Genomic DNA, 9,786 nt, shown 5'->3' with positions numbered 1-9,786 from the left:
ATAAACCAAAACATCCATCCCCACCAACCATCCTTGGGGCTGCTGGACTGAGGCTTCTGCTTGTCACTCTTGAATTTGCAGTCTGCTGAACATTAGGGACCACCAGGGACCACAGGGTTCCAGTATCGATTCCCTGCTCACAGGGAAAACACATTTCCCTCTAGCTTTAGTCTCCCAGTCCCTTCTCCCCAGGACCTCCCCACCTTTGTTTTAATAAAAGCTGCTCATATGGATTAAGAAATATAAAAAGGAAACTCACTTGCTCCCTTTCAAACCCCCCACAAAGCTACTTCTTAAAATTGAGCGTGGCTCAGCAGGTAAAGACACTTTCTTCAAAGCCTAAGGACCGGGTCTGGGTCCCATTTTGAGAGCTAAAGTTCAAGGTCAGCCTTAGCTGCACAGGAGCAAGTCTGAAGGAATTTGGTGATAGCTGTAGACGTGGCTAACTAGCTTCCATCACCAGATCCTACCAACTTAGTCTGAATGGAGCCCGAATCAGCTGATGGATCACTGTCTTCAACTTTGATGTCACTCGGGGTCTACAGGGACCACTCTCTCAACAGGGTTTCCAGCACTGTGAAGCAGGGGAAGGCCATTGTGCACACCTACTTTCTAGTAATTTCTCCAATGTTGTTTCACAGACAAGAAAAAAAGAACCTTTTTTTTGCTATTAAAAAACTTTATTTATTAATTTTTTTTACAAACGATATTCCCCATCTTGGGGTGAAAATATATTTGGATAAGTACAAAATATAGTTTTTGTCATACAAAAAAGATACACAAAATACAAAAACATAAACGAAACCACCGTCAGCTCACATGCTCTCTGGCTGCGCAGTTCAGAAAAGGGTGGAGCTCAGTGCTGACACAGACATTGAACAAAGTGCTATGGCTGAGAGATACTGGTCAGGCACTAGTGGCCACAGTGAGAGCAGTTAAGAGTCCTTTCTCCTAACACGGGGCAGGACATGGGTCTGGGGGGGCTTTTGTGAACTTCTCATCACAATGCCTGGAGTCAGTGCGGGGCATCTCGATGCAGAGGCTCACAGGGCACGCCCTTCGTAGTCAAATCAGAATCACACAATTCTGCATACTGGGACAAAGTCTCCAAAGTAATAACCAAGCTGGGCATTTAATCTCAGCACTCAGGAGGCAGAGGCAGGGGAATCTCTGAGGCTAGCCTGGTCTATGTGTAGAGTTCCAGGCTAGCAAAGGATAGACAAGACCCTGTCTCAAAAAACAAACAAAAAAGAACAACATCAAAACCCCCGAACAAATCCCTTTGCCCTGTCATTGGGCTTAACCCTTAAGACACAGACAGTGGAATTTACATCTGCAGTCGAGACTAGAGCTAAAGTGCCAAGAGTCACACAGAGATAACAGATCCTCCGTCTGGTTAGTTTATAAGAGAACGCAGTGCAACTGGCTGTGAAATGGCTTTTATGGCCATGGGTGGAAGTAGTCAGAACTGCTCCGAGCCCAGGATCGAGTCCCCTGGAGCAACTGCCCTGTGATACAAAGGGTGCACTCCATCTCCCAGGCCCAAACCACATCAACCTTGCAAGATTTTCTTTCTTTGTAAGGATATAAAAAGGGAACACTGATTAAAAAAACAAGAACAAAACCACTTCTTCCAAAATTTTGGCCACGATTTTCCTTTTTTTTCCTAGTATGTGAAATAGATTCTGTCTTCCATGGCACAGAGAAGTTCATGGTTTGCTGTTAATTCTAGAACTCCCTTCAAAAAAAAAACCTCGGAAAGACCATGCCAGAAGATAATTTATACACTGACTCAAAAACTACAGACAACCTCTTCGTTTCCAAGGCCTGAGAGAAAGTGGACTGGGTCTGAACCACCCAGCAAACACTCCTAACACCACACACAGTGCGGGCGCTAGCTGGGTCCGCACCACTTGAAGCCGGAGAACCCGCCTGCTGATCACCACCCCTGTAGTGCAGTCAGAGGCTGGGGTGGAGCCGTTCTCCACTCTGAGACTGGGTCTCTAAAACACTGGAGTCCAAGCAGAGAGGCAGAAAGAAGAGAGCGAGTACAGACGCATCTGGTACCCACACGCTCACTGCACGTTGTTGTTGTTGTTGTTGTTAAGGGTGCAGGGATCCACCTGGGAGGAAGCGTGAAGAGACTATTTTAGTTTTCTTAGGTAGAAAAACCATGTGCTTAATAATCCTTCCTTCCTTCAGAAGGCCTGGGATAAAACGTCAACAATAAAAAATAGCAATTCTCACCTCAGTGTAAGTGGGTGGGGGCATGAACTGGAACTCAGGGGCATACATGAAGATAGGGCTGTCTGGAGCACCATCCACGTCATCGAGCAGGGGAGTGGTGGGGCTCTCTAAGCGGTGGTCTTCAGGAATGATGTCCATGTAGCAAGGAGGGGCTACAAAGGGAAAACAGGAATGAGAAATCCAGCTAAGAACCGCCAGACTACCAATTGCACAAGCCCGATCAGGCCAAAGAAAGCTATTAGCCGTTTGTGGCTTACCTTCTGGGGTATCTGGGATGTTTAGATCTATCCAACTCATTTCAGAGCTTGTCCGGCTGGCCATGCTGGAGGTCCGGCTGCTCAGACCTGACCTGCTGCCAATCACCAGGGGTAGGTCAAGGATGACTTTCTTGGAGCCGGGGACACTCACATAGATCTGGAAAGGAAAGTGGCAGTGTGTTAGATGGTTGGGTAGAGAAGGCACTGAATGTGTACCTGAAGAATTGTTTCCCCTCTAGAACCAAGCCCCTGCTTCACTCACCAGCAAGGAATACTCAACGCGCAGGATGTTGCAGCCCAGGATGGATGGTCTGATCTTCTGCACGCGGAGGCTCTTGCCACGCCAGGACGCACAGGTCCCCGAGATGATGTGATTGCCTCTGACTGAGGACAGCTTCTGAGTCAACACCTTGGTCTGGCCATTGGCAAGGTAAGTGTGTCGGGCCACAATAGCTGCTTTGGGGACCACAATACGGGAGCATGTGTTCTCGAAGTCGGCGTGGATGGAAATGTCATCACCTGGGATAAGAGATGAAAAGACATGAATATCCGTGAGGTTAACGGCGCTTCCTCTCCTCGACTCCATGCCCCCCTCCCCCTCCAAGCCCACGGTTCTGACTACGCCCTCTGTGTTTTAAGCAAGAGGTTTTTTTTTACCTTCACAAAACCCTTTTCTCTCGATTCGAGCAGAGACGGACACGCGCCCATCAGGAATGAACATGCAGGAAACTTTCTTCTCCTTTTTAGCTGATACCGGTGCCTGTGTAGAAGGACACGATGTTTTGAGATATTTCAATGCTCCAAGCATCTAGTTTATTATCCCCGACCAAGGAGACTAGACCCTTAAAGTAACCCTCACCATTAAATCAGGGGTATTGACATCCACTAAGTCCATCACTTCGAAGTTTTTCTTCGCCTCCTGGGTCGGCTGGCTGGGACGATCAAGAAAAGCCTTCACCCAGTAGTCGACACAACCATATTTGCCTTTGAAGGATGTTCCCAGGGGCCTGTGTCAAACGATGGGGAAAAAAAATTAATGCTCTCTAAGAACAGTAAGAGATCAGAGGGGGGAAGGGAAGGGGGGTTACAGAAATAGAGTCCAAGGTGCATTCAGCCAATGCCTACCCTTGAGGAAGTTCGAAGCCAAATTTGTACTCGTATTTGTTTCCTGGTCTCATGATCACCATCTCGTTCTCACCTGCAGGGAAACAAAGGCAAGGGCCCATTATTTCAAAAGCCTCTGTGTAGACTGTTTGGGCAGCAGACAAGATTATTTTACTTCCATTATCATCTCTTACAGTGGAATAAGATTCCGGTGCACTTTCTTGGACAGAAAGCTACAAAGCCCACAATTACTAAGAGCTTCACCCAGCACAGTTGCCCCAGGAATCGGGAACAGATTGTGAATACATTAGTCTTTAAGTAGCTAAGGCAACACCTTCTGGAAACAGCACCTCAGAAACTGTATAAAATCACCCTCGGGGGATGGGCGTGTAGCAAAATGCTTGCAAATTAAAACTTAAAAATATCGGGACCAACATAATTCAAACCCTTCGAGCGAACAACTCCAAACACTTGGTGGAGGCGCTAGTGCCTCCTTTTAAAGCCCTCCCCCGCCCCAGCCACCATCCGCCCTGCAAAGAACAGCTGGTTCCGTACCTGTCGGCTGGTCTTCTAGGAGCAGCGTGTCTTCGTAGCGCAGGTAGTCCAAGGTCTGTTTGCACTGCTGAGACCCCTGCATCCACAGGACCTTGGCCACTCCGCAAGCCAGGATCCTGACGGCTTTGATGCGAGTAACTTCACAGACTTCCACTATCACCCGGCCGGCCACCTTCTCCCCACTGCCGTACACCTTCTCCGGGTCGTTGAAGACCACCTCAAAAGACTTGATCTTCTTGAACATCACCATGGTTGGGCTCAGCGGGTTCAAGATGAACGGAAGCCAAAGAGGAAAAACGCCAGGAGCGAATTAAAGCGCTCACTCTCCGGACCGCAGACCGGGGCTTGAAAAACCCAACTAAAAAATTCAAGAAGCTCTCCAGCAAACCCCAACAACTTCTCGAACCGGTGACTGAAAGTTGCAAGCCGCGGGCTGTGCCAAAGGCTGTCAAGAGGCAGCAACAACAGCTGTCTTTGCTCCCGCAGCTGGATGAACTCCGGGTAGGCAGGAGACCAGAGGAAGAGAGTGTCTATCGGGAGCCGGAAACGCCTTTATATAGCTGCCTGGCTAGCAGCACCACGCGAGCGCTGGCTCTGAGGCTCGTGCAGCCCTCGTGCACAGTTCTCCCATTGGCTGCTTGGCTCTTGTTTACCAGGCCTCCGACCAATCAGCGAGGCCGCAGGGGCGCGTGGACACGGTGTGCTCTAGCGGGGAAAATGGTTGCTGTGCGGGTGCGCTGCCTTGCCAGGAGGAGGGGCGAGGCTGGGGCCGCGGACCGCTCACCCCCATCCCCCGGGAGTTAGGAGGCCCTGGCCCCGCGACCCTGAACCCCATCCAGGCACTCGGCCTGGGGTCACGGTTGTTTGGGTGGCTTGGGTTTTGTTTTGTTTTTTTCTTTTTTTAGGTGAAAGAAAAATGTGCTTAGGAGACGATTTCATGCCTCGTCTTAGCCAGCGCAATTCATTTCGAGGCGACTGTTTATTCCTGGCTCACAAGTTCGCAAGTCTGTGAAAAATAATCCCACTGCCCCAAGGATACTTTAGACTGGGCGGAGGGCGAGGGTGCGGTTGTGTCAGTGAGAAAGAGCCCGCCCGGCGTCCTCCTATTGCACGTCTGCTGAGGAACAAAGCACATATGTCGGATATTTTAAGCCCCCTTTCTGTCCCCATTGGAAAGCGGGAACATTTGTCTGGTGTGTCCCCTTCCTTCCATGTCCCTGTGGGCTGCTACTGTTCTCGCACATGTACATTCTATTCTGTTCTCTGTCCTCTGGAACGGAAGCAGTAAGGGAGTGTCCACATCCTGTTGCTTATCCCCTCATCTCTTCAGACTACCTGTGAAGTTGGGGAACACTTTGTATATGTTCCCTCATTCAGCTTTAATGAGGTGTGTACTCTTCACTAATCTCTCCCCCCGTCCCTGTTTCTCCAGGAAAAAGGGAGTGGGTACAAAAAAGGAAAAAAAAAAAAAGGAAGAAAAAGATCCATCACTTCTGACTCCGTCCCCCTGTTCCTGTCGCTCTATGTCTTCCTCCTCTCTCTTAAGCTCGGTAAATTAAATGCATATCCGTAAGCCTGTTCCACACTCACCAGGGCTCAGATTCTGTTGGCGTTACTTGCCTGGCTGTTGACTAAGCTGACAGATGCCTCCAGGAGCTGACTCAAGAAATAAGTCTGAAGTGTGCTAAGAAAACCGCCTGTGCAGAAGGATTCCGCCCCCTCCCCTTGTCACTGAGTCCTAGACTCCTTCCATATTTGGGCAGAATTATCAGGAGATTGTCACCCTGTTTCCTTGTGCTGGGACATGAAGACAATGGTCCTGGGGTTAAGATGGAGAAGTAAAAAGCTTTCGCGTGTCTAAAATCCTGCCTTCTGCACAGTTAGGAACCTGTTCGCTGCTGTCCATCAAAGCGCCTCTCCATGCTCACACGCCTTAACTGGGTTGACACCCTAAGGCTAACAAGTTACAACTCAACCTCAATATTAAGCAAGCTCAGCGTTGGATGTCACACGGTTGAAAACCATAAACACAAGACCAGAGTTTAGGAACATGTTGATCCTTAGGGTGTGTGTGCGTGTTTGTTCCAGAAAGGTAACTAGGCTTGAGGTGTTTTCCGATGATAAACAGTATTGATTAAGAACAAAGGAGGTAGGACTCTCATTTTAGTTCCAAACTCTGCAGGCATCTGGGGGAAAATAAATTAGCTTGATATCATAAAACATCAAAATGCTTACCAAAAGCATATATATCAATATTGTTAAATAGTGTGATATGTAACAACATAAGACTTGAGAATTTTTGTGTGCATGCATGGGTGCTTTGGCACATGCATGCCTGCTGCAGGCAGAGTCCGGAAGACGATGCCAGATGCCCTGGAAACTGCAGTTACAGAGTTGGAACTGCCATTCTGGTGCTGGGAATTCAGTCCGGGTCCTCTGGTATTATTAGCCACCAAGCCACTTCTTCAGCCCCAGCTACATAAGATTTGAGGAGAACCAGGGAGATGGCATGAGGCCTGACAACCGGAGTTCAGTCTCCAGAACCCCTACAGTAGGAGAGACCCAACCCTGGCCTTTCCTGCCCTACTACTCACACCCACAGACACAGAAAATAAATGTAAACAATGACTATTTTTTTTTAAGATTTGAGGAGGTCAGAAGGAAGGAGTAGAGGTGGCTGCAAATGGGTCCCAGAGTGTTGACTCGGGACATCTTAGAGAAAAGGCAATGCTGGTATTTAGTTGAGGTTGTCTATGGAGTACTGATTTTTTTTTTTTAATTTGACAGTTCAGTGTCTTGTTCCCTGCGCAACTGTCCTATCTTCTGTTTACAGCACTCCCTGCAGACCACTTGTTTGTTCTGTGTTAGGCCAAAACTCTGTTTAACTTTGGCAGTGGCAGCTTGCTCTCCCTGGCCTGTGGCCAAGGCTTGTTCTGAATTGGCTGCCTCCTAGATAGGCTGTTAATGACCATGACCTTTCACCTGGTATTCTGATAACAATCTGCCCCTCTTCTCTCTCTCTCTCTCTCTCTCTCTCTCTCTCTCTCTCTCTCTCTCTCTCTCTCACACACACACACACACACACACACACACACACACACCCCTTCTCAGTTCTTAGGTGGAAGAAGAAAGTGAAAAGTCTTCCAAACTCTTGCCCTACACACAGTACAAACACTCGTGGGTACAAAGACAAGGACAGATGTTCCCAGAGGAGCAAGGCAGGGCTTGGCTCGGGAGTTTTGCGAGTGAGGTCATCGCTTACCTGCCCCTTTCCCACCCTCTTCTTCCCGGTGCCAGCAGGAAACCCGTGGTGTTTGTCCTTTGTTTTACTCTCGATGACCTGATAGCCAACGCTGGCAGCCTGCAAGCCCAGTGGACAGGAGGAGGCAAGGCTGTGGCTCAATCTCTCTTTTCTTTCACCTCTGGCTTTGCAGACATTTAGAGCTGGAAAGGCTCAGCTGGGAAGGCAAACAGCATGTTTTCCTAACCTCTGGCCAGGGCCTCCACTTTGTAAACTTGTCTTGTCCTTCATCCACCGCCCTTTTTCCTTGTTTTTCCCTAAGGAATGTTAGTTTAGAGCTGGAAAAGATGTTAAATGAAACTGGATTTGAGATGGCCCAGTTGTTTACATGATTCCAAGTCACAGATAAATAAGACTACCTAAATAATTATATGATAGCCTAAGAATTCAAAGAAACTACCTTTTTTTTTTTTCTTTTAGACAAGGTTGCGTGTATCCCAGACTGGCCTCAAACTTGCGTTTTTAGACAGGATTTCACTATGAATCTTGGGCTAGCCTCCATCTCACAGAGACCCGCCTGTTTCTGCCTTCCTAACACTGGAACTAAACTTTGAGATTGACCCAAGCCAAAGACCAGTTCTCAACATACTTATGTCAAGGCTTCTTTATTTGTGAAGCCATCTATCATCTTAGTCTAAACAGAATTGAAAGTTGGGTTGTTTCATTTACTTCGCCCGATAATCCTGTAACTGGGAGTTAATTAAACCAGGTCCAGAAAGGTGTAGGGATTTGCCCGAGGGCACAGGTTTTGTAAGTACATCCAGAGCTTAAACCTAGGTCTATTTGTTCCGTGCCAAGCAGGTGACTCACTCTTACAACCCCGGCACTGGGGGTGTAAGGCAGGAGGATTACCGACACTTCATGACTAGTCTGGGCTGTATAGTGACTTGATTTCAATTGCTGTGAGACTTGATTTCCCGGTGCTTTGACATGTATCCTTTTTTGACCTTTGTAAAGCCATTGAGAAGGATACGGAGCAAGACTCTAAGAGCTTTAAAGAGGACTCTAAATAGTTCCCTTATTTTGGCCATGTGGCATCCTCTCCGACAATCAGCTAATGTCTGGTTGGAGCTGTTCCTGGCCCGGAAGTTTTGACGCTTTTATCATGGACACCTGAACTAAAGACTGGCGTGGAAGGGCTCCCGCACAGAATACCTCACGGAGGCCCACACTTTGGCTGTTGAAGTACTGAGGTTCCTTTTCTTTTTAGACACCTAAGACAAGGTCTTGCCTTACTGCCCAGGTTGTTTGGAAGTCCCTGAGCTCAGCTGATCTTCCTGCCTCCGCCTCCTGAGTGCCAGGTCTGCAAGCGACACCACAGCTGGCTTAAGACTTGAAAAAGAATCTCTTAAGTCAGCTTTGTCTGTTTGACTAAACTCCTCCCTTTGTAGTTTGCCTTCTCTTCCCTCTAGAACAGTGTTTCTCTACCTAGGAGTCAGACTCCTTCACAGGGGCCGCCTAAGACCACTGGAAAACACAGATATTTATATTATGATTCATAACTAGCAAAATTACAGTTATGAAGTAGCAATGAAATAATTTCATGTTGGGGTCACCGCAACATGAGGAACTGTAATAAGGGAGGGGTCCAGCATTAGGAAGGTTGAGAACCACTGCTCTAGGTTTTCCTCAAGGTTTCTGGAAGACACCAAAGTGGGTTTTGTTTTTTTGTGGGTTTTGTTTTGTTTTTTTGTTTGACAACTATACAGTTTAAAAACCACCATTTAAAGAATTAGACATTCACCTTGGCTTTGGGACTTTATTCTGTTATCTTTTGCTAGCAATTCTATTTTGTTTTCTGCCCACTCCTTTGGAGCTTTTCCTAAGGATTTGCTTGGCTTTCTCTCTTTTTAATTTTTAGATTTATTTTTATTATTTTATGTGCATGTGTTCTTTGACTCCATGTACATTCATGGCTGGTGCCTGAGGAGGTGGTCAGCCTCCGTGTGGGTGCTGGGAACCCAACCCAGGTTTTTTTCATCAACAAACGCTCAGAACCACCAAGCCAGCTCTCTAGCCCAGTGGGCTTCTTCTTTCTTTGCTTTTCATTTCACCCATCTGTACATCATTCTTTTGTAAATATTAAAACCCTGGGTGGCGGAGAGCCTGGAGAGATGGCTCAGTGGTTAAGAGCACTGGCTGCTCTTCCAGAGGTCCTGAGTTCAATTCCCAGCGGCCATCTGTACTGAGATCTGGCGCCCTCCTCTGGCTTGCAGGCATACATGGAGGCAGAATGTTGTATACATAATAAATAAATCTTTAAAAAAAAAAAGAGTAATAAATCTAAAAATCAAAAACAAACCCCCAAAACCCCAGAATTAG

General features: G+C 47.5%; 1 protein-coding gene across 1 annotated transcript; it reads right to left on the bottom strand.

Moving 5' to 3' along the window:
* Positions 1-664: 664 nt before the first annotated feature.
* Positions 665-4,672, bottom strand: Txnip (thioredoxin interacting protein). The gene is made up of 8 exons (XM_005357039.2): positions 4,164-4,672; positions 3,630-3,702; positions 3,364-3,511; positions 3,162-3,264; positions 2,767-3,023; positions 2,505-2,661; positions 2,248-2,399; positions 665-2,123 (listed from the first exon to the last, which is right to left on the bottom strand). Exons 1-8 carry the CDS (start codon positions 4,411-4,413, stop codon positions 2,076-2,078), a joined length of 1,188 nt encoding a protein of 395 aa, XP_005357096.1. The 5' UTR covers positions 4,414-4,672; the 3' UTR covers positions 665-2,075.
* Positions 4,673-9,786: the final 5,114 nt, after the last annotated feature.

This window comes from Microtus ochrogaster, chromosome 21 (genome assembly GCF_000317375.1).
Source record: "Microtus ochrogaster isolate Prairie Vole_2 chromosome 21, MicOch1.0, whole genome shotgun sequence".
Lineage (NCBI taxonomy): Eukaryota > Metazoa > Chordata > Mammalia > Rodentia > Cricetidae > Microtus > Microtus ochrogaster.
Note: the sequence above shows the minus strand (reverse complement) of the source record. Positions and strands in the feature narration are given on the sequence as shown.

Excerpts from the sequence above, each read along its gene's own strand:
- Txnip (XM_005357039.2), bottom strand. The coding sequence starts at position 4,413 with ATGGTGATGTTCAAGAAGATCAAGTCTTTTGAGGTGGTCTTCAACGAC. Across the intron at positions 3,703-4,163 it reads CCTAGAAGACCAGCCGACAG|GTGAGAACGAGATGGTGATC; the intron begins GTACGGAACCAG and ends GTTTCCCTGCAG. Across the intron at positions 2,124-2,247 it reads CCCCACCCACTTACACTGAG|GTGGATCCCTGCACCCTTAA; the intron begins GTGAGAATTGCT and ends GCTTCCTCCCAG.